The sequence below is a fragment of the Eriocheir sinensis genome, unplaced genomic scaffold (assembly GCF_024679095.1).
Source record: "Eriocheir sinensis breed Jianghai 21 unplaced genomic scaffold, ASM2467909v1 Scaffold653, whole genome shotgun sequence".
In the NCBI taxonomy this organism is placed as follows: Eukaryota; Metazoa; Arthropoda; class Malacostraca; order Decapoda; family Varunidae; genus Eriocheir; species Eriocheir sinensis.
The window spans coordinates 82,571-107,500 of record NW_026112002.1 but is presented as its reverse complement, the minus strand read 5'-3'; the positions used below and the strand labels follow the sequence as shown (position 1 = coordinate 107,500).

Here is a 24,930-nt window from a genome sequence, read left to right as displayed (position 1 = left end):
TAAGGTTAACAAGTCTCTAGTCGCGTTTATATTGGTACAAAATAAACAAGTAAACAAAATATACCCAGCCATAAACAATCAATATTCTTTCCGCTCTTTACAAACAGCCCTTAACCCGTCCGCTGCGATTGACACAGATTTCGCCTTCACTGGTAGCCTGGTAACATACACTCCCAGGTCTCTCTGCCTCTGTGGTGGATAGTGGAGTGTTTCCCATGTGGTATTGGTGTGCTGGATATCCCTTCACTGGTACCCTGGTAACATACACTCCCAGGTCTTCCTCTGCCTCTGTGGTGGATAGTGGAGTGTTTCCCATGTGGTATTGGTGTGCTGGATATCCCTTCACTGGTAGCCTGGTAACATACACTCCCAGGTCTTTCTCTGCCTCTGTGGTGGATAGTGGAGTGTTTCCCATGTGGTATTGGTGTGCTGGATATCCCTTCACTGGTAGCCTGGTAACATACACTCCCAGGTCTTTCTCTGCCTCTGTGGTGGATAGTGGAGTGTTTCCCATGTGGTATTGGTGTGCTGGATATCCCTTCACTGGTAGCCTGGTAACATACACTCCCATGTCTTTCTCTGCCTCTGTGGTGGATAGTGGAGTGTTTCCCATGTGGTATTGGTGTGCTGGATATCCCTTCACTGGTAGCCTGGTAACATACACTCCCAGGTCTTTCTCTGCCTCTGTGGTGGATAGTGGAGTGTTTCCCATGTGGTATTGGTGTGCTGGATATCCCTTCACTGGTAGCCTGGTAACATACACTCCCAGGTCTTTCTCTGCCTCTGTGGTGGATAGTGGAGTGTTTCCCATGTGGTATTGGTGTGCTGGATATCCCTTCACTGGTAGCCTGGTAACATACACTCCCAGGTCTTTCTCTGCCTCTGTGGTGGATAGTGGAGTGTTTCCCATGTGGTATTGGTGTGCTGGATATCCCTTCACTGGTAGCCTGGTAACATACACTCCCATGTCTTTCTCTGCCTCTGTGGTGGATAGTGGAGTGTTTCCCATGTGGTATTGGTGTGCTGGATATCCCCTCCCAAGGTGCATGACTTTACATATTTCTTCACTGAATTGTACCAGCCACTTTTTGTTCCATCCCTGTAGCTTGGTGAGGTCTTCTGGTACGAAATCCAGTCATGGGGTTAAACTGTTCAGGACCAGCCCATCTGTTTGGAATGTCCCTCGTTGAAGATGCTGGGATTTCCATATGTGTTTTTTCTATACCCTGGTGATGGTTTTACCCGACACCTACAACCTGAACGAGGAAAAATAACTCGTGGAAGCCCGGGTAAACTTGCGAGGAAGTACATTCTATCTTCTCCTACTCTCATTTTCCCCTCCTCCTCCTCCTCCTGCTCCTACTCCTCCTCTCCTTCCTCTTTCTCATCTTTCTCCTCCTTCTAATTCTCTGTGACCTCAGGAAATAGCAGTAATAGAAGCCCAATATGCTTAAGAATATGGAGTCTTACGGAAAAAACAGAGAAAACAAAAACACTCACAATATCGCTGGTCCCACAAAAGGATTCATTGATACTTCATTGTTGCAAGTGAAGAACAAAGGAGAAGGGAGGAGCATGCTATCCCAACCCCCAGGCAGTACAGAGTCTGATTATACAACTTAGGATACATGTTGAAATAGCGCCAGGAAACTAAAAAGATACAATGGTAGGTTTCAGTTGACGTGTTCGAAGCAGAGAGGCCAGATCGAGTCAATTTGAGAGGTCTTGATACTCCCCTTGTGAGAGAGTTCAAGTCATAGGCAGGAGGAAATAGAGAGACACGAAGGATGTTTTTAAAGTTTACCAGCGAAAAGGGATGAGAGTGAAGATGCTGGTTAACTCTTGCATCAGGGAGTTGGACAGCACAGGGATGAAAGAGTGAAGATGCTGGTTAACTCTTGCATAAGGGAGTTGGATAGCACAGGGATGAAAGAGTGAAGATGTTGGCTAAATCTTGCATCAGGGAGTTGGACAGCACAGGGATGAAAGAGTGAAGATGCTGGTTAACTTTTGCATAAGGGATTTGGACAGCACAGGGATGAAAGAGTGAAGATGCTGGTTAACTCTTGCATCAGGGATTTGGACAGCACAGGGATGAAAGAGTGAAGATGCTGGTTAACTCTTGCATAAGGGATTTGGACAGCACAGGGATGAAAGAGTGGAGATGCTGGTTAACTCTTGCATAAGGGACTTGGACAGCACAGGGATGAAAGAGTGAAGATGCTGGTTAACTCTTGCATCAGGGATTTGGACAGCACAGGGATGAAAGAGTGAAGATGCTGGTTAACTCTTGCATCAGGGATTTGGACAGCACAGGGATGAAAGAGTGAAGATGCTGGTTAACTCTTGCATAAGAAATTTGGACAACAAAGGGATGAAAGAGAGAAGAAAGCCGTGTGGGAAGGTGGAAAGGGTGCGTTATGCTGCCCCAGTGTCACAAAATGTTAAAAAAATAAAAATATAGCTGTGGGTTGATCGTGGAAAGAGACCTACCCAATGGTGCCGACTATCGTACTCAGCGCATTGCATTTACCGGTTCTTGACGCCTAACTCTTGCCAGGAAACATCAGGAATTAACTATTTTAACGGGTATTATAAATGAATCCAGTTATTGGGGCCCAGGGGACATTTTATGCGTCGAAAATGGGTAAAAATTGGCTGAGTACGACAATATGGCAACGCTGGACCGGCCGAGACCCAGACCAACATGGCGCCGGATTCTACCAGCTGTTCGTCACTCAAGATAAACAATTCGCGATAGGAAGGTAAAAAAAGGGAGAAAGGGAGGAACGGAGGTACAGAAGGAAGGGTGGAAGGGAGAGGGAGGTAATAAATAAGGGAGATAAGGGAGGGACACGTAATAAGGGAGGGAGGGAGATAAGATAAGTGGTCTCACCTTGACTCACCTGGTTGTCCTCTCGTTAAGCGGTCAAGGTATAATTAAGGGCCCTTTTCACCTTGACTCACCTGGTTGTCCCTCGTTAAGCGGTCAAGGTATAATTAAGGCCCCTTTTCACCTTGACTTACCTGGTTGTCCCTCGTTAGGCCGTCAAGGTATAATTAAGGGCCCTTTTCACCTTGACTCACCTGGTTGTCCTCTCGTTAAGCCGTCAAGGTATAATTAAGGGCCCTTTTCACCTTGACTCACCTGGTTGTCCTCTCGTTAGGCCGTCAAGGTATAATTAAGTCCCCTTTTCACCTTGACTCACCTGGTTGTCCTCTCGTTAGGCCGTCAAGGTATAATTAAGGGCCCTTTTCACCTTGACTCACCTGGTTGTCCTCTCGTTAAGCTGTCAAGGTATAATTAAGGGCCCTTTTCACCTTGACTCACCTGGTTGTCCTCTCGTTAAGCCGTCAAGGTATAATTAAGGCCCCTTTTCACCTTGACTCACCTGGTTGTCCCTCGTTAAGCCGTCAAGGTATAATTAAGGGCCCTTTTCACCTTGACTCACCTGGTTGTCCTCTCGTTAAGCGGTCAAGGTATAATTAAGGGCCCTTTTCACCTTGACTCACCTGGTTGTCCTCTCGTTAAGCCTTCAAGGTATAATTAAGGGCCCTTTTCACCTTGACTCACCTGGTTGTCCTCTCGTTAAGCCTTCAAGGTATAATTAAGGGCCCTTTTCACCTTGACTCACCTGGTTGTCCTCTCGTTAAGCCGTCAAGGTATAATTAAGGCCCCTTTTCACCTTGACTCACCTGGTTGTCCCTCGTTAGGCCGTCAAGGTATAAATGACCAAGCAAAAATGGCGCCACTATAAAAAAAATTTGCCTGCGCCATAACGAAAAAAAAACAAATATGGCGTCCAAGGAACAGACTATTTATATATGGGAGTGAATTTTAACTTTGAAATCTAACCTAACTTGATTTAACTTTGAAATCTAAGCTAACTTGATTTAACTTTGAAATCTAACCTAACTTGATTTAACTTTGAAATCTAACCTAACTTGATTTAACTTTGAAATCTAAGCTAACTTGATTTAACTTTGAAATCTACCCTAACTTGATTTAACTTTGAAATCTAACCTGACCTGATCTAACATTTGAGTAACCTAACATGACCTAATAACTAAATCTAACCTAACTTGACCTAACATATAAATCTAACCTAACCTGACCTAACATATAAATCTAACCTAACTTGACCTAACATATAAATCTAACCTAACTTGACCTAACATATAAATCTAACCTAACTTGACCTAACATATAAATCTAACCTAACATGACTTAATAATTAAATCTAAGCTAACTTGACTTAATTTTGAAATCTAACCTGACCTGATCTAACATTTAAGTAACCTAACCTGACCTAGTAACTAAATCTAACCTAACTTGACCTAACATATAAATCTAACCTAACATGACCTTATAACTAAATCTAAGCTAACCTGACTTAATTTTGAAATCTAACCTGACCTGATCTAACATTTGAGTAACCTAACCTGACCTAATAACTAAATCTAACCTAACCTGACCTAGTGACTAATTCTAGCCTAACATGACCTAATATATGAATCTAAACTAACCTGACCTAACATTTGAATCTAACCTAACATGACCTAACTAAATCCGACCTGACATGACCTAATAACTAAATTTGACCTAACATGACCTTCCCGTCTCCGCAGAGCGATGTCGGAGGTCAGCGATGTGGAGAAGGCTGTGAGGAGCTTGAATGCAAACCTCTTTAGGCCCGGGGTCACGCAGGAGGAGATCAGGGCTGGCTATGATGAGCTTTCCGAGACCTACGATGAAGTGGTAAGAGAGAGAGAGAGAGAGAGAGAGAGAGAGAGAGACCCCCCCAGTTATTACAATCCCAAAACTCTAGAATCACACCCACCACCCCACTACCTGCTCATAATAACCCCTCCCTCCCTCCCCACCCCCCCACAGATGCTCAGAAACACCCAGTACCACGCCCTCGACATCACCGTGGAGGAGGTGCTGCGCCGGGTGACCCCAGAGAAGCGAGCCCAGACTAGGGTGTTGGACGTGGCTGCTGGGACCGGACGGGTTGGGCGTGAACTCTATCGCGAAGGCTTCAGGTACACACACACACACACACACACACACACATTATTACTACTACTACTACTACTACTACTACTACTGCTACTGCTACTTCTACTCCACCAGGCTCTTAGATGCTGTTGAACCGTCGCAGGGCATGATCAATAAGCTTCGGGAGTCTGGCGTCTATACCAATGACTTCATGGATTTTATTGGCAGCGGGAACTCCTCCATGCCCAAAGGTATTATTATTATTATTATTATTATTATTATTATTATTATTAATGTTGTTATTATTTCTTGGGTTGATAGATTGATATATGTATTTTCTCTCTCTCTCTCTCTCTCTCTCTCTCTCTCTCTCTCTCTCTCTCTCTCTCTTTTCCTTCCCCTCCCTTCCTTCCTTCCTTTTCCTTCCCTCCTCCCTTTCCTTCCTTCCTCTCCCTCCTTCCCTCACCTCCTTTCTCTCTCTCTCTCTCTCTCTCTCTCTCTCTCTCTCTCTCTCTCTCTCTCCCAGATACCTATGATTTGCTGGTCATCTCAGGGGGCATGGGTGAAGGTCATGTTCCGGTGAATGCCCTTGATGACCTGGTGCGCGCTGCCAAGGAAGGTGAGCGAGAGAGAGAGAGAGAGAGAGAGAGTTTTATTCAGAAATATAATCCACATCAGTGTTAAAGAGTTATACATCATTACTCACTCACTCACTCATCTTGGACCATTCATTATTTATCTAGTTATTCAGGTAGTCAGCCGCCCATTCACTCAAATTCACCTTACTCACATGGACGATTTTTCCCTTCCTTTCCCTTCCTTGTAGAGTTAAACCTTTCCCTTCCTTTCCCTTCCCTTCCCTTCCTTTCCTTTCCTTTCCTCCCTTCCTTCCTTCACTCCTACTCACCTTACTCACATGTACAATATTCCCTTTCTTTCCTTTCCCTGCACAGTTAAACCTTTCCCTTCCTTTCCGTTCCCTGTCGCAAGCTGTCAATCCTTCCCGTCCGTTCCAGGAGGCTTGGTGGTCATCGTAATGCGTCTGGAGTTCTTGGAGTCTGTGGCGGCCTACAGGGACAAGCTGGAGCCTTATATGGATCAGCTGGAGGAGGAGGGGAAGTGGAGGAAGGTAAAGGGAAGGAGGGAGGATAGGGGGGCAGAAGGGAGGGAATGGGAAAGACAGAGGGAGGAAGGATTAGAAGGAAAGGAGGGAGGAAAAGGGGAAGGAGGGAGGATAGGGGGGCAGAAGGGAGGGAATGGGAAAGACAGAGGGAGGAAGGATGAGAAGGAAAGGAGGGAGGATAGGAGAGCAGAAGGGAGGGATTGGGAAAGACAGAAGGAGGAAGGATGAGAAGGAAAGGAGGGAGGAAAAGGGGAAGGAGGGAGGATAGGAGGGCAGGAAGTCTTTGTCTGTCTTCCTCTTCTTCTTCATTGTCTTCTTTGGTGCAATTCTTTTCTCTCATTCTTAATCCTTTTTCTATGTGTTCATTTGTTCCAAACATTTTCGTGAGCAGGCTGCACTTTTCATATCCATAATTGTGTTCCAAACTGTTACGTGGGTCACAAACTCCACCCTCAAGGTTGCTGTATGTCTGATTTTCCAACATTTATTCCACACTTTGGCATGCCAGCTAATGCCCCGCACTCACCTCGCCACGCCCACACACCAGCCACATAAATCCCCTCGCTATTGGCATTTAAATTTATGTCTGACTGAAAAAAATCTACCATTCAAAAGCGTAAGGATAGCGTGTTGCCACATATAAATCCCCTCGCTATTGACATTTAAATTTATGTCTGACTGAAAAAAAAATCTACCATTCAAAAGCTTAAGGATAGAGTTGCCATGGACCATAAAACTCAATTTCGTATTAAAAAAAAAACTTCATATTTCCACGGTAAGGTGAGGATGCAGGGAGGGGGAGGGAGGGAGAGGAGTCATGCCCATAGGCCTATATTCCAGGAGGAGTAACAGGAATGGTAATATTGATAATTCCTTCAGACTGAGCGCCGCGTCGTCGCAAACTACTTCTTCGACAAGGAGGGCATCGTCTATACCTACCGCGTCATCTGAGACTCCTTCATCCTCTCTCTGGTCTTGGGTGTCTGTCGAGGCTAATGTAAACTCATGTAAATGCTAAATAAATGAGTGGACTGGAAAGCACACAACAGTATACCCATTTTTAACCCAATGGAAGCAGCAGGGATCATGTTTCTTAATGGTCCCTCCAAGCGAGAAAAATGAGAAAAAATCACCCCTCACACAAACCATTTCATAATATATATCAACGCATTTGTGATCAGATTATGCATCATCTATTTTTGGGGGGTTTATATCATGGCACAAATTTGTCCCGTCGCTGCTACACGGTAAAGCCACAAATTTGGCCCGTCGCTGCTACACGGTAAAGCCACAAATTTGGCCCGTCGCTGCTACACGGTAAAGCCACAAATTTGGCCCGTCGCTGCTACACGTAAAGCCAAATTGGTCTGTCGCTGCTACACGGTAAAGCCACAATTTACGTCGCTGCTACGCGGTAAAGCCACAAATTTGGCCCGCCGCTGCTACACGGTAAAGCCACAAATTTGGCCCGTCGCTGCTACACGGTAAAGCCACAAATTTGGCCCATCGCTGCAGGATTGAGTGTGCAGAGAGGGAGTGCCAGAACAGGGAGAGTTGGGAGCAGCAGGATTGAGTGTGCAGAGAGGGAGTGCCAGAACAGGGAGAGTTGGGAGCAGCAGGATTGAGTGTGCAGAGAGGGAGTGCCAGAACAGGGAGAGTTGGGAGCAGCAGGATTGAGTGTGCAGAGAGGGAGTGCCAGAACAGGGAGAGTTGGGAGCAGCAGGATTGAGTGTGCAGAGAGGGAGTGCCAGAACAGGGAGAGTTGGGAGCAGCAGGATTGAGTGTGCAGAGAGGAGTGCCAGAACAGGGAGAGTTGGGAGCAGCAGGATTGAGTGTGCAGAGAGGAGTGCCAGAACAGGGAGAGTTGGGAGCAGCAGGATTGAGTGTGCAGAGAGGAGTGCCAGAACAGGGAGAGTTGGGAGCAGCAGGATTGAGTGTGCAGAGAGGAGTGCCAGAACAGGGAGAGTTGGGAGCAGCAGGATTGAGTGTGCAGAGAGGAGTGCCAGAACAGGAGAGTTGGGAGCAGCAGGATTGAGTGTGCAGAGAGGGAGTGCCAGAACAGGGAGAGTTGGGAGCAGCAGGATTGAGTGTGCAGAGAGGGAGTGCCAGAACAGGGAGAGTTGGAAGCAGTAGGATTGAGTGTGCAGAGAGGGAGTGCCAGAACAGGGAGAGTTGGAAGCAGCAGGATTGAGTGTGCAGAGAGGGAGTGCCAGAACAGGGAGAGTTGGGAGCAGCAGGATTGAGTGTGCAGAGAGGGAGTGCCAGAACAGGGAGAGTTGGGAGCAGCAGGATTGAGTGTGCAGAGAGGGAGTGCCAGAACAGGGAGAGTTGGGAGCAGTAGGGTCATTGAGCTCTTGAGGGGGGACGCAGTGACTCAGTGGGTGGGAAGCATGCAAGTGTTGATGAAATTGGTGATGCATTTAGATTATCACACACACACACACACACACACACACACACACACACACACACTTAATTTATACATGGATTTACTGATATACAATTACAGATATATATTGTTTCTCTTCTTTGTTCCAGTGTTGTTAAGTTCATTTCCTTTAATCTTTCCTTGTATATTAATCCCTCCAACTCTGGGACCATTTTTTATGCCATCCTCTGTATTCTTTCTAGTTTCTTTATATGCTTCTTCTTATGGGGGGACCACACTACCTCTGCATATTCTAATTTTGGTCTAATCATGGTAGTGATTAGCCTTCTCATCATGTCCTTGTCCATGTAGTTAAATGCTACTCCAATATTTCTCACCAAGTTATGTGTCTCTAAAGATCCGATTTATATGACTCTCTGGTTGATTATCATCCCTCATCACTACTCCCAGGTCTCTCTCTTCATGCACTTTTTTTAATGTTTCACCATTTCCCATTCTGTATATCCAGATTGGTCTTGTTTCACTTTTACCCATTTCCATAACATGACATTTTTTCACATTAAATTCCATCTCCCAATCCATACTCCATTTCCAAATTTTGTATAGGTCTTCTTGCAGTATTTCACAATCTTCTTTGTTTCTTATATGTTGTTGTAGTTTAGCGTCGTCAGCAAACAGGTTTATGTAGCTATTAACTCCTTCAGCCATGTCATTTACACATACCAGGAAGATTATCGGTGTTAATACATAATTGACAAGGCTTTCGTAGGGGTTATGGGCATTTCCAGGGGTAGTTTAATGACCCTGGTGGTAGTGTGACCCTTCCTCTGTACCGTGAACCTAAAGAAACACATATTTGACAAGGCTTTTGTAGGAATTGTGGGCATTTCCAGGGGTAGTTTAATGACCCTGGTGGTAGTGTGACCCTTCCTCTGTACCATGAACCTAAAGAAACACATATTTGACAAGGCTTTTGTAGGAATTGTGGGCATTTCCAGGGGTAGTTTAATGACCCTGGTGATAGTCTGACCCTTCCTCTGTACCATGAACCTAAAGAAACACACATTTGACAAGGCTTTCGTAGGGGTTATGGGCATTTCCAGGGGTAGTTTAATGACCCTGGTGATAGTCTGACCCTTCTTCTAAACCCTGAACCCCCAAAAAACAATCTCTAGAATCTGATTGACCATGTTTTCGTCATTTGCAAATACTTATGTGGGTGTTGATAGAGTCTAAGAATACCACCCTATGTCTCGGCCGATATTTCAATCATATGTCTTTCTGGAGGCAAGTTTTTGAGATCACTCCAAGGGTTTTGTCTCCTGTCTTGTCTAACTTATCCTTACCCAACTTATAATGTCCACTCTCATTCCACTCTTTACAAATTCAATAACACAGCAGCTTTGGGTATTAAATTCCACTTCATGCTCCACTGTATGCGTGTGTGTGTGTGTGTGTGTGTGTGTGATTTTATTAGTTATAAGTAATTTGATCAACATATGCTCAGATTGACCCTCCCTCCAACTGTTATGAGATCAACACACACACACACACACACACACACACACACACACATAACATGCTGAGATTGACCCTCCCTCCAACTGTTATGAGATCAACACACACACACACACACACACACACACACACACACACACACACACACATAACATGCTGAGATTGACCCTCCCTCCAACTGTTATGAGATCAACACACACACACACACACACACACACACACACACACACACACATAACATGCTGAGATTGACCCTCCCTCCAACTGTTATGAGATCAACACACACACACACACATACACACACACACACACACACACACACACGCCGCTTGTATATTAGTTTCTGCGTTCATTCCCAGTCCTCAATCTTACAGCCACGACCCTTCCCAGCGCACTCTCTACAGTCTACACTCTACTGGCAAGTGTATATATGTGTGTCATTAAGTGAGTGATTACATGCATTTAATTCTAAGTGTCTTGGTGGGCACTGGTTATATATATTTACTGGTCTTGATGTTCTGTGTCAAGGCATAAATTTCCTATATACGAGGCAGTCAAGGTCAGGTAGCGTTGATGTATTCCTTCCAGTCATATAGAATCATGGTCGTTTTGCGCACCGTCCGTTTTGAGTCTTCTACTGAGCGGATGGATGCTTTACGGCTCTCCTCCATTCTACTCTGTCTTCTGCCCGATGCTCATCCAATCCCATCAGTGCCAAGTCTTCCTGTATTGACCTTCTCCATGTTTTCCTAGGTCTGCCAACTGGTCTCCTTCCTTCTGCCTTCAATCTCTCCAAAACTCCCAGCACTGTATCCTCCCCTGCTCTCTTCACATGTCCAAACCATCGGAGTCTTTCCCTTCTGAGCACTGTTTCCAGGTCCTCTGCTCCACATCTGTATCCTCCCCTGCTCTCTTTACATGTCCTAACCATCGGAGTCTTTCCCTTCTGAGCACTGTTTCCAGGTCCTCTGCTCCACATCTGTATCCTCCCCTGCTCTCTTTACATGTCCTAACCATTGGAGTCTTTCCCTTCTGAGCGCTGTTTCCAGGTCCTCTGCTCCACATCTGTATCCTCCCCTGCTCTCTCCACATGTCCAAACCATCGGAGTCTTTCCCTTCTGAGCACTGTTTCCAGGTCCTCTGCTCCACATCTGTATCCTCCCCTGCTCTCTTTACATGTCCAAACCATCGGAGTCTTTCCCTTCTGAGCACTGTTTCCAGGTCCTCTACTCCACATCTGTATCCTCCCCTGCTCTCTTTACATGTCCTAACCATCGGAGTCTTTCCCTTCTGAGCACTGTTTCCAGGTCCTCTACTCCACATCTGTATCCTCCCCTGCTCTCTTCACATGTCCAAACCATCGGAGTCTTTCCCTTCTGAGCACTGTTTCCAGGTCCTCTACTCCACATCTGTTAGCCACATCTACCAGCCAAGTCTCTCCACCCCTTCCATACCACAAGCTTACACTGTTAAGATTATAGCTACCACATTTTAAGCCTGTCCTAAGTACCTGTGTGACCCCCCCCCCGTTAGCATGATGGCCGAGGGGTATGCCGTGAACCAGGCAGCGAAGAGGGTGATCAAGGACGTCTTTGTACCAGGGATTACGGCGCAGGAGGTGAAGGATATTTACGACAAACAGGCCAGCTATTACGATGAGGTGAGTTACATAGAATTACATAGAAAATCAGACCACACAGACCCCATGGTCCAGACTAGGTGGTCTATCCTTAAACCTAAGTGATTTTACATTAATGAGATGGCTCCAAAATGTTGCTTTTCTACTCTAGTTAATATTAAGTTGAAGGAAGTGATGGTCGAGCTTGTTTTTGAAGGAGTCTCTCTCTCTCACTCCTCTCTCCTACTCCTTCTCCACTCACCCTAATAGTAGTAGTAGTAGTAGTAGTAGTAGTAGTTCACCCATAGTCACCCCCGTCCTCCGTTCCCCCAGATGCTCCAAAACAGCAATTTCCGCGCCCCCGCCATCACCCTGGAGGAGGTGCTGCGTCGGGTGCCCCCAGAGAAGCGCGGCCAGACTAGGGTGCTGGACGTGGCCGCTGGGACGGGCTGGGTGGGCCGCGAACTCCACCGGGAAGGCTTCAGGTGGGTGGCTGAACACACACACACACACAAACACACACACATTACTACTACTACTACTACAGGTAACTCTCGATTTACGCGAGTTTGGTTTACGCGTTTTTTAAATAACGCGGGGTCCAAAATCCAAAAAAAATAAAAAAATTATTTACACGTTTTTTCCACTTACACTCGATATTTTATGGAGTGGCCACCAGATGTCTCACGCAACTGGACTCACATAGCGCCGCGGCCACACAGCAGAGCTCAGTTCTTCTCGCGCGCCACTTAACAACAATACAGTACCCACGCTGCCACGCTACTCAACAACAGGGGTGGGCAGTTACCGGTACTAACGGTACTAGCTAATAGTAGCTATATGGTACAGTACCGGTACCAGACTGCTCGGTACCGGTACCAATACTAGCTAGGCACTCATGGTGTCCCTCATTTCTTCCTCACACGAGTGAGGCTGAGACTGAGTGCCTGAGTGGATATCTCGGTGATATGGATATTCTCTCTCTCTCTCTCTCTCTCTCTCTCTCTCTCTCTCTCTCTCTCTCTCTCTCTCTCTCTCTCTCTCTCTCTCCACTGATTGAAGTGAATAAGCATATTATTCCCACCATCACTCGTAGGTTATGACAGAGAACTAGGCAAGACACAACTCACACGTTTCTGGTGACACGCGCCATGCAGCTGTTTGTTGTATGGGTGTGGTTGTGTGGTTTGTAAACAATGCAAATGGCGGCCTGCTGTATTGCGCGAAATATCTCCACGTTCAAGACTCATGATGTACAGTTTCTGATATCATATTCACCCCATTATTCTCACTAATATTAATAATTAATAATGAACACATGGATATTTTTTTCCAATATGATTTTTTATGTAGCTTGTACTGCTCCTTAGTCATACAATCAAGCCACCTGTGACATCAAGATCAAGATCATACAAATGGCGCCCGACGGAAAAACGGAATAACAGCAAGGCATGGGCAATCCTCCATCGATTTCAATTTTGTATAGTAGTTATTAGATCGCCCTGTATTCTATGGTAACATATTATAAGACAGCTACGGACTATGAAGGATTATATACAATGATAAAGGAAAGTTTGCTGTTGTTATTGGATAAGACAAAAAACAGACCCTTAAAAACATCCCAAAGAAGAAAAAAATCGTTAAAAATTTGTACATTCGGCGTACAAGGCGCAGGGCTGAACTTTCAGGCATTTTTTTGAGAAATAGGTGTGCGCTATACCCTGAAAAATACGGTATTTATTTTTCGACATAAACCTACCACTTGTTTGATTTACATTGTTTTTGATTTACGCGACCTCTCCAAGAACGCAATACTCGCGTAAATCGAGAGTTACCTGCACTCCCACAGGTTCATAAACGCTGTGGAGCCGTCGGAGGGCATGATCAAGAAGCTGCGGGAGTCTGGCGTCTATACCAACGACTTCATGGAGTTTATCGGCACTGGACACTCCACTGTGCCCAAAGGTATTATTATTATTATTATTATTATTATTATTATTATTATTATTATTATTGTTGTTGTTGTTGGTAGTGGTGGTGATGGTGGTGGTTCTTGTATGGAGATTAATATGTTTTTCATCTTTCTTTTTCTCTCTCTCTCTCTCTCTCTCTCTCTCTCTCTCTCTCTCTCTCTCTCTCTCTCTCTCTCTCTCTCTCTCTCTCTCTCTCATTTCTCTCTCTCTCTCTCTCTCTCTCTCTCTCTCTCTCTCTCTCTCTCTCTCTCTCTCTCTCTCTCTCTCTCTCAGTTCCTCTCATTTTCCCTCTTTCTCTCTGTATCTCACTTTTCTCTCTGTATCTCTCTCTCTCTCTCTCTCTCTCTCTCTCTCTCTCTCTCTCTCTCTCTCTCTCTCTCTCTCTCTCTCTCTCTCTCTCTCTCTCTCTCTCTTTTCCTCCATCTTGATATATCTTCCTCCTCCTCCCTCCATCTCCCTCTCCTATCTCGTACTTACTTCCCTGACCTTCCATTCTTCTCATTGTTGTTCTTGTTATTTCTGATGTCGAGAGATTCACATAGTCTCCTCCCCCCCCCCCCTCAACTCCACCCCCAGACACCTACGACCTGGTGACCATCTCCAGCGGCATGGGCGAAGGTCACATCCCGGTCAGTGGCCTCGACGACCTGGTCCAGGTTGCCAAGAAAGGTGAGTGCGAGAGAGACTGTTTTTTCACTGTCATATCCTCATTCAGTAAGGGACGTTTTCACAGTCAGTATGTTTGTTTTGATCGTTACCAATGGCTGTTATTGCCGCTGTAGTATTTCCATGTAAATTTGGACGATGGGGTAATTTCGACTGTGGGGTTAGACTAGCCCAGCACCTTGCTACACCCCCTCAACACCTCTCCCTTCCTCCGCACCCACCACTACCCCATATGCCAGTGACTGCAAATGGCCCTAACTCTCTTCTCTTCATTAACCAAATCATCAACTCTCTCATTTCTTCATCAATCCATTTAACGCGTCAACAATTCCTTTATTTTCCTTTCCATTCATCCTTCTCTCCAGGGTGTTTGGTCACTATCGCATTGAAGCATGAGTTCGTGGAGACCGTGGCGGCCTACAGGGGCAAGCTGGAGCCTTACATGGAGCAGCTGGAGAAGGAGGGGAAGTGGAGGAAGGTGAGGAGGGAGGGTAAAGAGTGGTGGATTGTGGAGTGTTTCCCATGTGGTATTGGTGTGCTGGATATCCCTTCACTGGTAGCCTGGTAACATACACTCCCAGGTCTTTCTCTGCCTCTGTGGTGGATAGTGGAGTGTTTCCCATGTGGTATTGGTGTGCTGAATATCCCTTCACTGGTAGCCTGGTAACATACACTCCCAGGTCTTTCTCTGCCTCTGTGGTGGATAGTGGAGTGTTTCCCATGTGGTATTGGTGTGCTGGATATCCCTCCACTGGTAGCCTGGTAACATACACTCCCAGGTCTTTCTCTGCCTCTGTGGTGGATAGTGGAGTGTTTCCCATGTGGTATTGGTGTGCTGGATATCCCTTCACTGGTAGCCTGGTAACATACACTCCCAGGTCTTTCTCTGCCTCTGTGGTGGATAGTGGAGTGTTTCCCATGTGGTATTGGTGTGCTGGATATCCCTTCACTGGTAGCCTGGTAACATACACTCCCAGGTCTTTCTCTGCCTCTGTGGTGGATAGTGGAGTGTTTCCCATGTGGTATTGGTGTGCTGGATATCCCTTCACTGGTAGCCTGGTAACATACACTCCCAGGTCTTTCTCTGCCTCTGTGGTGGATAGTGGAGTGTTTCCCATGTGGTATTGGTGTGCTGGATATCCCTTCACTGGTAGCCTGGTAACATACACTCCCAGGTCTTTCTCTGCCTCTGTGGTGGATAGTGGAGTGTTTCCCATGTGGTATTGGTGTGCTGGATATCCCTTCACTGGTAGCCTGGTAACATACACTCCCAGGTCTTTCTCTGCCTCTGTGGTGGATAGTGGAGTGTTTCCCATGTGGTATTGGTGTGCTGGATATCCCCTCCCAAGGTGCAGGACTTTACATTTTTCTTCACTGAATTGTAGCAGCCACTTTTTGATCCACTCCTGTAGCTTGGTGAGGTCTTCTGGTAGGAGATCCACAGTCAAGGGGTTAAAATTCACGTCCAGGGCCAAGAGAAGGGATAACATTAACAACAACCCTTCCACAGGTTGAGCGGAGAGTCTTCCCTAACTATATGTTCGACAAGGAGGGCGTCATCTTCGTCTTCCGCGTCACCAAGGAATGAAGGAGGTGGAGGAAGGAAAGAAAGGAAGCAGAGAAGGGATGGAAAGGAGGAGGAATCGGAGAGACTCAACCATCTCACTTGGGGTCAGGTCACCGCCATCTGTGTTTAGGGGTAACAGGCCTAATGTTTGTTTTGTGTCTACTGTATTTGATGGCCTATAAGACGCATGGGGTTATAAGATGCGCACACAATCTCGGCAGTCATCCCTCAAATAGTACAGTTTCCAAAAGTTCGATTCTGGTTTTATGTGGATTCTCACAGAAGATTTTTTCAAGATTTTTGAATTTCCCGACGAGCAGGAAGTTTTAAAAATCCTAAAGGATGTTCCGTGACAATCCGTATAAAACCGAACCATTGAAAACCGTACTATTTGAGGGATGACTGTGATAACCCCTTGAACACGAGGATGCGTTAACTGCGTCCTTGTGTGCCCCGTACCATATCCGAGGACACGCATACTGGGTCCCATCTCGCTTTAACCAATACACATGAGTTATTTTATCCCGCATACTGGGTCCCGTCTCGCTTAAACCAATATACAAGTTATTTTATCTCTATATTTGTTTACGTCTCAAAATTATCACTTAATTTATGTTTCTTTATGTGCACCATTTAATTCTGCATGTTTTCATATATAATACATGATGATTGTGTTGAGTTTATGGGTGAAAACTTGTTATATTCAATAGCGACATTTGAAATTTGGCGCGATCCCGGATACGGCGCGGGGCACTGTTTTGGCCTGGCCGTAGTGAAGGGGACAGTCAGGCCAGGGGGTCAAATTTTAAAACATTTCATCGCCCAAGTTCACATGGCTTTCGTAGAAGCTGTAGGCCTTTCCAGGGGTAGTTTTATGACCCTGGTGGTAGTCTGACCCTTCCTCTGTGCCATGAACCTAAAAAAACACATATTTGACAAGGCTTTTGTAGGAGCTGTAGGCCTTTCCAGGGGTAGTTTTATGACCCTGGTGGTAGTTTGACCCTTCCTCTGTACCATGAACCTAAAGAAACACACATTTGACATGGATTTCGCAGGAGCTGTAGGCCTTTCCAGGGGTAGTTTTATGACCCAGCTGGTAATTTGACCCTTCCTCTGTACCATGAACCTAAAGAAACACATATTTGACATGGCTTTCGCAGGAGCTGTAGGCTTTTCCAGGGGTAGTTTTATGACCCTGGTGGTAGTGTGACCCTTCCTCTGTACCATGAACCTAAAGAAACACACATTTGACAAGGCTTTCATAGGAGCTGTAGGCCTTTCCAGGGGTAGTTTTATGACCCAGCTGGCAGTTTGACCCTTCCTCTGTACCATGAACCTAAAAAAACACATATTTGACATGGATTTCGCAGGAGCTGTAGGCCTTTCCAGGGGTAGTTTGACCCTTCCTCTGTACCATGAACCTAAAGAAACACATATTTGACATGGATTTCGCAGGAGCTGTAGGCCTTTCCAGGGGTAGTTTTATGACCCAGGTGGTAGTGTGACCCTTCCTCTGTACCATGAACCTAAAGAAACACACAAGGTTAAGGAATTTAGCCAAGAGTACACCGAGGGACGCAGGACATAATAACAGCCGTCCATCCGAAGCCACTTTTATTGGTTAATCTAAAGGCGGAGTCAATAATAATTTGAATTTAATGAAGGTTACAGACCAAACAACCGCAACACAGGACCTCGCAGGCTGCTAAAACACGGGGAGGAGGGAGGGAAAGGAAGGGAAAAGGAAGGGAAAGGAACATTGGAGGCTTTTAAAACATGGATAGGGAGGGAAAAGGGAGAGGAAAGGAACATTGGAGGCTTCTGAAAACATGGATAGGGAGGGAAAGGAACATTGGAGGCTTCTGAAACCATGGATAGGGAGGGAAAGGAACATTGGAGGCTTCCGAAAACATGGATAGGGAGGGAAAAGGGAAGGAAAGGGAGGGAAAAGTACATTGGAGACTTCCGAAAACATGGATAGGGAGGGAAAAAGGAAGGAAAGGGAGGGAAAGGGAGGGAAAGGAAGGGAAAGGAACATTGGAGGCTTTTAAAACATGGATAGGGAGGGAAAAGGGAGAGGAAAGGAACATTGGAGGCTTCTGAAAACATGGATAGGGAGGGAAAGGAACATTGGAGGCTTCCGAAAACATGGATAGGGAGGGAAAAGGGAGAGGAAAGGAACATTGGAGGCTTCTGAAAACATGGATAGGGAGGGAAGGAAAAGGGAGGAAAGAGGAAAAGTACATTGGAGGCTTTTAAAACATGGATAGGGAGGGAAAGGGAAGGGAAAGGAACATTGGAGGCTTTTAAAACATGGATAGGGAGGGAAAGGGAAGGGAAAGGAACATTGGAGGCTTTTAAAACATGGATAGGGAGGGAAAGGGAAGGGAAAGGAACATTGGAGGCTTTTAAAACATGGATAGGGAGGGAAAGGGAAGGGAAAGGAACATTGGAGGCTTCTGAAACCATGGATAGGGAGGGAAAGGAACATTGGAGGCTTCCGAAAACATGGATAGGGAGGGAAAAGGGAAGGAAAGGGAGGGAAAAGTACATTGGAGGCTTCCGAAAACATGGATAGGGAGGGAAAAGGGAGGGAAAAGGGAAGGAAAGGGAGGGAAAAGTACATTGGAGGCTTCTGAAAACATGGATAGGGAGGGAAAAGGGAGAGGAAAGGGAGGGAAAGGAACATTGGAGGCTTTTAAAACATGGATAGGGAGGGAAAAGGGAGGGAAAGGAACATTGGAGGCTTCTGAAAACATGGATAGGGAGGGAAAAAGGGAGGGTAAAAAAGGAAAGGGGAGGGAAGAAAGGAAAGGGAGGGAAAGGAACATTGGAGGCTTCTGAAAACATGGATAGGGAGGGAAAAGGGAGAGGAAAGGAACATTGGAGGCTTCTGAAAACATGGATAGGGAGGGAAAAGGGAGAGGAAAGGGAGGGAAAGGAACATTGGAGGCTTCTGAAAACATGGATAGGGAGGGAAAAGAGAAGGGAAAACATGATATATAGGAAGGATGAGGGGAAGGAAAGGGAAAATAGGGAAAAGGAACCTCGCAAAAAATGTAGAAAAGGAAGGAAATTGGGGAAAAGAGGAGGAAAATAGGGAGGGAAAAAGGAAGGAAAGGGAGTTAAAGGGAGGAATAAGGGAGATAAATGGAGGAATAGGGGAGATAAATGGAGGAATAAGGGAGATAAATGGAGGAATAAGGGAGAGAAAGGGAGGAAGAAGGGAGATAAAGGAAGGAAGAAGGGAGATAAATGGAGGAATAGGGGAGATAAATGGAGGAAGAAGGGAGATAAATGGAGGAAGAAGGGAGAGAAAGGAAGGAAAAAGGGAGATAAATGGAGGAATAAGGGAGATAAAGGAAGAAAGAAGGGAGAGACAGGAAGGAAAAAGGGAGATAAATGGAGGAATAAGGGAGAGAAAGGAAGGAAGAAGGGAGAGAAAGGAAGGAAAAAGGGAGATAAAGGAAGGAATAAGGGAGAGAAAGGGAGGAAAGAAAACAAGGGAGAAGAAACCACAGGGGGAGACAGGGAGGTCAGGCTGGGACTTGACCTAACTTGACCTGACCTCGTTTGACCCCCAGTGACCTCTAGGGGGGGGAGGGGGCGAGGGGGTTGAACATGTGTATGGTAGGGTAAAATTAGCCTGATTTGTAAGCATGAAAATAATAATAATAATAATAGTAATAATAATAATAATAATTGGAGGAAGAGAAGGAAGGAGGAGGAGGAGGAGGAGGAGGAGGGAAGGGAAGGGAAGAGAAGGAGAGGGAAAGGAAGGGAAGGGAAGGGGAGGGAAGGGAAAGGAAAGGAAGGGAAGGAGAGGGAAAGGAAGGGAAGGGAAGGGAACGGAACGGAAGGGTCATAACCACAACACTAAACAAACAAACAAACACACATACACATAAGACACAAGGGGTGGTACGGGGGGTCAGGGGAAGGGGGGGTGAGAGAGATGGGGTCAAAGGTCAAGGGGGTATCGTACAAACTATATAAGGAAGGGAAGGGGGTCGATATTTTTAGGCTTATGGGTGAGTTTACGATTTGATATCACTGGTTTGTTGATATGTACAGGTGTGGGGGGGGAGGAGGAGAGAGAGAGAGAGAGAGAGAGAGAGAGAAGGGGAGAGAGAAGGGGGGTTTAGAGAATGCATGAGAAAGTATAGAGAGAGAGAGAGAAGGGAAGGGAGAGGAGAAGAACAGAGAGAGGAGAACAATGTGAGGGAGAGAGAAGGAACAGAGAAAGGGAGAGGGGAGAGGAGGAGAAAGAGAGGAATAGAACACACAGAGAGAGAGAGGAGAAAAATGTCTGAGGGAGAGAAAGGAGGAAAGAAAGATAGACACACAGAGAGAGAGAGAGAGAGAGGGAGGAGAAAAATGTCTGAGGGAGAGAAAGGAGGAAAGAAAGATAGACACACACAGAGAGAGAGAGAGAGAGAGAGAGAGAGAGAGAGGGGGAGGGAGGTAGGTAGGGACAACACATGGTCCAGGGAGGGGGGCAAACGATTCCTTAACTCTACTTTATACAAACAGTCTTGCACATTGAAGGGAACGCCACATTGCCCTTGGTACCTGTCTGGCCCACTGCACCAGCTGTGGTCTGCTCTACCCCAGGGGACAGTCAGGCCAGGGGGTCATATTTTAAAACATTTCATCGCTCAAGTTCACATGGGTTTCGTAGGAGCTGTAGGCCTTTCCAGGGGTAGTTTTATGACCCTGGTGGTAGTGTGACCCTTCCTCTGTACCATGAACCTAAAGAAACACACATTTGACATGGCTTTCGTAGGAGCTGTAGGCCTTTCCAGGGGTAGTTTTATGACCCTGCTGGTAGTTTGACCCTTCCTCTGTACCGTGAACCTAAAGAAACATACATTTGACAAGGCTTTCGTAGGAGCTGTAGGCCTTTCCAGGGGTAGTTTTATGACCCTTCCTCTGTGCCATGAACCTAAAGAAACACATATTTGACAAGGCTTTCATAGGAGCTGTAGGCCTTTCCAGGGGTAGTTTTATGACCCTGGTGGTAGTTTGACCCTTCCTCTGTACCATGAACCTAAAGAAACACATATTTGACATGGCTTGGGAGCTGGACACACATTTGACAAGGCTTTCATAGGAGCTGTAGGCCTTTCCAGGGGTAGTTTTATGACCCTGCTGGCAGTTTGACCCTTCCTCTGTACCATGAACCTAAAGAAACACATATTTGACAAGGCTTTCGTAGGAGCTGTAGGCCTTTCCAGGGGTAGTTTTATGACCCTATATCTGTACCATGAACCTAAAGAAACACATATTTGACAAGGCTTTCGTAGGAGCTGTAGGCCTTTCCAGGGGTAGTTTTATGACCCAGCTGGTGGTTTGACCCTTCCTCTGTACCATGAACCTAAAGAAACACATATTTGACAAGGCTTTCATAGGAGCTGTAGGTCTTTCCAGGGGTAGTTTTATGACCCTGGTGGTGGTTTGACCCTTCCTCTGTACCATGAACCTAAAGAAACACATATTTGACAAGGCTTTCATAGGAGCTGTAGGCCTTTCCAGGGGTAGTTTTATGACCCTAGTGGTAGTCTGACCCTTCCTCTGTGCCATGAAACTTAAAAAACACTCATGAAAAGTAGATTAATCCCATCCTTGACCTTAAGAAATTATTGATGTTAGAAGCAATGATGTTTTAAAATACAGCCCAGGGCCCCTCCCTATAGTTCTCATGGAGCCTGGCCAGAGCCCTTCCCTGTAGACCCAACCAGCCTCTTGCAGACTCCCTATGTTCTTGGGGAGCCCGGCCTCTGTGGTACTGGTGCTGGGTCACGGTTGGGCTGCTCGGGGTCCGGTAAAAGCCATTGGGGAGTGGGCACTGTACGGCTCTTCCTAATCCCACTCCTTGTCACCTGGGGCGGGGCAGAGCACAGTGGCCTCTCCGACACGGGCACAGACATACACACAGGGGGCAACGGTACATCTCAGGGGGGTGATTGACAGGGGGCTGATATGCACATGGGTTTAAAAAGACGTACACACACACGCACACACATACGCACACACTTCCATCCTTTTTTTTTTGTTTTTTTTCTTCGTCAGTATTAAAAGTCTTCCTCTCTCTCACATTCTCTCCTCCTCCTCCTCTTCTTCCTCCTCCTCCTTCTTCCTTATAAAAGACAGACAGGCATACAGGGAGAAATTTTTTAGGCCTATGCTTTTTTTCATATATATAAGTATCTACAGTATGTCCCCTGCTAACACACACACACACACACACACACACACGCACTCACTAACAACGATATTAAACGATTACAAACAAACTAACGGAAAAGTGCGTCTCTTCCTCATTCGTTGACCTCCTCCTCCTCCTCCTCCTCCTCCTCCTCCTCTTCTTCTTCTTCCTCTTCTTCCTCTTCTCTATAGCACGTTGATGAGTTTTGATTGGCCGTATACGCTGATTTTAGAGGCCTGGAGGAGGAGGAGGAGGAGGAGGAGGAGGAGGAGGAGGAAGAGATGAAGGAGGAGGAGGATAAGGAGAGAGATGGAGAGAGAATTGAAGGAGAGGAGGCATGGAGGGAAGAGGAGAGAGAGAGGGAGAGAGATGGAGAGATAATGGAGGGGAGGAAAAATATGGAGAGAGAGAGAGAGAGAGAGAGAGAAGGAATTTAGGAAGGGAAAGGAAGTATGTGTGTTCGTTTGTGTGTTTACCTAATCTTTACCTATTTAACCCCCCCCCCCCCTCTCCCATGACCTTTGACCTACTCTGTGTTAACTTGACCCCAACCTGACTTAGACTGACGACAGAGTAAGCATTTTGTAACAGGCTGGGAAAGTTGTCTCTCTCTCTCTCTCTCTCTCTCTCTCTCTTCTTCTTTTCTATAACTTTCTCTCTCTCTCTCTCTCTCTCTCTCTCTCTCTCTCTCTCTCTCTCTCTCTCTCTCTCTCATTCCCATCTTCTTAATCTCTCTCTCTCTCTCTCTCTTTTCTAACTTTCTCTCTCTCTCTCTCTCTCTCTCTCTCTCTCTCTCTCTCTCTCTCTCTCTCTCTCTCTCTCTCTCTCTCAATAAAATTTCCCTTCAATAATATTAATAATAATATATAAAACCCTTTGAAAATTAATTATATATATATGATTAAAAATTCTATATATATATGATAAATAAAATATATATATGTCTAAAAATGTATGTCTTTGAACAATAATAAAGTATTCAATATAAGATGTTTTTAAATAGTTCTAGATTAATTAAAATGTATGTATGTATGTGTATGTGTGTGTGTGGGGGGGGGGGGAAGGGAAGGGAAGGGAAAGAATGGGATGGGAAGGGAAGGGAAGAGAAGGAGAGGGAAGGGAAGGGAAGGGAAGTGAAGGGAAGAGAGGGGAAAGGAAGGGAAGGGAAGGGAAAGGAAGGAAAGGGAAGGGAAGGGAAGGGAAGGGAAGGGAAAGAATGGGATGGGATGGGAAGGAAAGGGAAGGGAAGGGAAGGGAAGCGAAGGGAAGAGAGGGGAAAGGAAGGGAAGGGAAGGGAAGCGAAGGGAAGGGAAGGGAAAGAATGGGATGGGATGGGAAGGGAAGGGAAGGGAAGGGAAGGTATGGGAAGGGGAAGAAAAAACACCTCCTCTTCCTCCTCCTCCTCCTCTCCTCAAGAAAGAAAGAAGAAGAAAAGGAGGAGAAAGAAAGGAAGACAAACCCAGCACCTTCTTCCTCCTCCTTCTTCTTCTTCCTCCTCCTCCTCCTCCTCCTCCTCCTCCTCTTCACATCACTCCAATCACTTCTGTCTTGGTAGTGGGGTTGGGCGTTGTGTCTTCTCCTCCTCCTCCTCTTCCTCCTCCTCTTCCTCTTCCTCCTCCTCCTCACTAGGCAAGTCTCTCCCCGGCTCTTGCGTCATCGTGGCTACCAGAGTGCCAACTGCCTTCCCCAGGTCGCCTGCGGAAGGAGTGCCAATGAGTGCCGGGAGTAAAAATGGTATAGCAGATTGTAAAAATGGAAAAAATGGTAGAGCAGATTGTAAAATTATTATTATTATTATTATTATTATTATTGTTGTTGTTGTTTACTTGCATGGAGGGAGTTTAGGGGTAGTGTGTGTGTGTGTGTGTGTGTGTGTGTGTGTGTGTGTGAAAGGGAGGGAGAGAGAAGGGAGGAAAGAGATTGAGGGAGGAAGGAAGGAAGGAGAGAGAGGGAAGGAAGAGGAGGAGGAGGAAGGAGGAAGGGAGTGAAAAGCAGGAGAGAGAGAGAGAGAGAGAGAGAGAGAGAGAGAGAGAGAGAGAGAGAGAGAGAGAGAGAGAAGAAAAAGTGTGTGTGTGTGTGTGTATGTGTGTGCGCGCGTAACTCACCATCCCGAGGACCTGTATGGGGCTGCATGTAAGTAAAGAAAAAACGTACATGTCAGTATATGAACGCGTACATGACCTATACATACACACCCTCAAACACGTACATGAGAATTAAAATGCGCATACATGACGTGTGTGCATGAGAATCAAAACGCGCACATGAGAATTAAAATGTGCGTACATGAGAATTAAAACGCGCGTACATGAGAATTAAAACGCGCGTACATGAGAATTAAAACGCGCGTACATGAGAATTAAAACGCACATACATGAGAATTAAAACGCGCGTACATGAGAATCAAAATGCACATACATGAGAATTAAAATGCGCGTACATGAGAATTAAAACGCGCGTACATGAGAATCAAAACGCGCACATGAGAATTAAAATGCACATACATGAGAATTAAAATGCGCGTACATGAGAATCAAAACGCGCACATGAGAATTAAAATGCACATGAGGCACATACATGAAGAAAGCGGCATAAATGAAGGAAAGCAAAAGCATTACATGAGAAAATGTCGGTACATGACATGAGAATTAAAATGCGCGTACATGAGATTTAAAACGTGCACATGAGATTTCAAATGCGTACGTGTGAATTCAAAACGCGCGTACATGAGATTCAAAATACGTACATGAGAATTCCAAAACACGCACACATCAGCTTATAAAAGTGTACACATGGATTTGAAAAGCATACATACATACATACATGGGTTTAGAAAGTATACACATGTGCGTTTTATATGCGTACA

At 45.8% G+C, this 24,930-nt stretch overlaps 2 protein-coding genes and 1 long non-coding RNA gene across 14 annotated transcripts in view; 2 read left to right on the top strand and 1 right to left on the bottom strand.

The window, feature by feature from the left end:
* The first annotated feature begins 2,628 nt into the window (after positions 1-2,628).
* On the top strand, positions 2,629-15,944 carry LOC126993667 (demethylmenaquinone methyltransferase-like). Of its 12 annotated transcripts, none has more exons than XR_007748120.1 (10): positions 2,629-2,765; positions 4,630-4,759; positions 4,895-5,046; positions 5,138-5,253; positions 5,529-5,621; positions 6,019-6,131; positions 11,566-11,692; positions 11,984-12,135; positions 14,655-14,767; positions 15,800-15,944. XR_007748120.1 is itself a non-coding variant. In XM_050852828.1 (7 exons), the coding sequence occupies exons 1-7, from the start codon at positions 2,644-2,646 to the stop codon at positions 7,074-7,076; spliced, it is 798 nt and encodes a 265-aa protein (XP_050708785.1). In that variant the 5' UTR covers positions 2,629-2,643; the 3' UTR covers positions 7,077-7,173. The 12 variants fall into 12 exon arrangements, 5 of the variants coding, with proteins under 5 accessions (XP_050708785.1, XP_050708786.1, XP_050708787.1 ...); XR_007748123.1 differs by lacking the exon at positions 2,629-2,765 and adding an exon at positions 3,059-3,115; XR_007748124.1 differs by lacking the exon at positions 2,629-2,765 and adding an exon at positions 3,231-3,359.
* A 5,183-nt stretch (positions 15,945-21,127) lies between these two features.
* Positions 21,128-22,122, top strand: LOC126993669 (uncharacterized). The gene is made up of 2 exons (XR_007748130.1): positions 21,128-21,276; positions 21,382-22,122. It is a non-coding gene; the product is annotated as an uncharacterized LOC126993669 (long non-coding RNA).
* Positions 22,123-23,441: 1,319 nt separating this feature from the next.
* Positions 23,442-24,930, bottom strand: part of LOC126993666 (dystrophin-like) — a gene marked incomplete at its 5' end in the record, with an annotated part of 64,773 nt that continues 63,284 nt past the window's right edge. The window contains 2 exons of the mRNA XM_050852827.1: positions 23,442-23,759; positions 24,170-24,191. Of these exons, the coding sequence (XP_050708784.1) occupies positions 23,690-23,759; positions 24,170-24,191 (92 nt within the window). The remainder of the gene's footprint in view (positions 23,760-24,169; positions 24,192-24,930) is intronic.

Coding starts and splice junctions, on each gene's coding strand:
- LOC126993667 (XM_050852828.1), top strand. CDS start 2,644: ATGGGTAAAAATTGGCTGAGTACGACAATATGGCAACGCTGGACCGGC. Junction 5,047..5,137: donor CTCTATCGCGAAGGCTTCAG/GTACACACACAC, acceptor CTACTCCACCAG/GCTCTTAGATGCTGTTGAAC. Junction 5,254..5,528: donor GAACTCCTCCATGCCCAAAG/GTATTATTATTA, acceptor TCTCTCTCCCAG/ATACCTATGATTTGCTGGTC.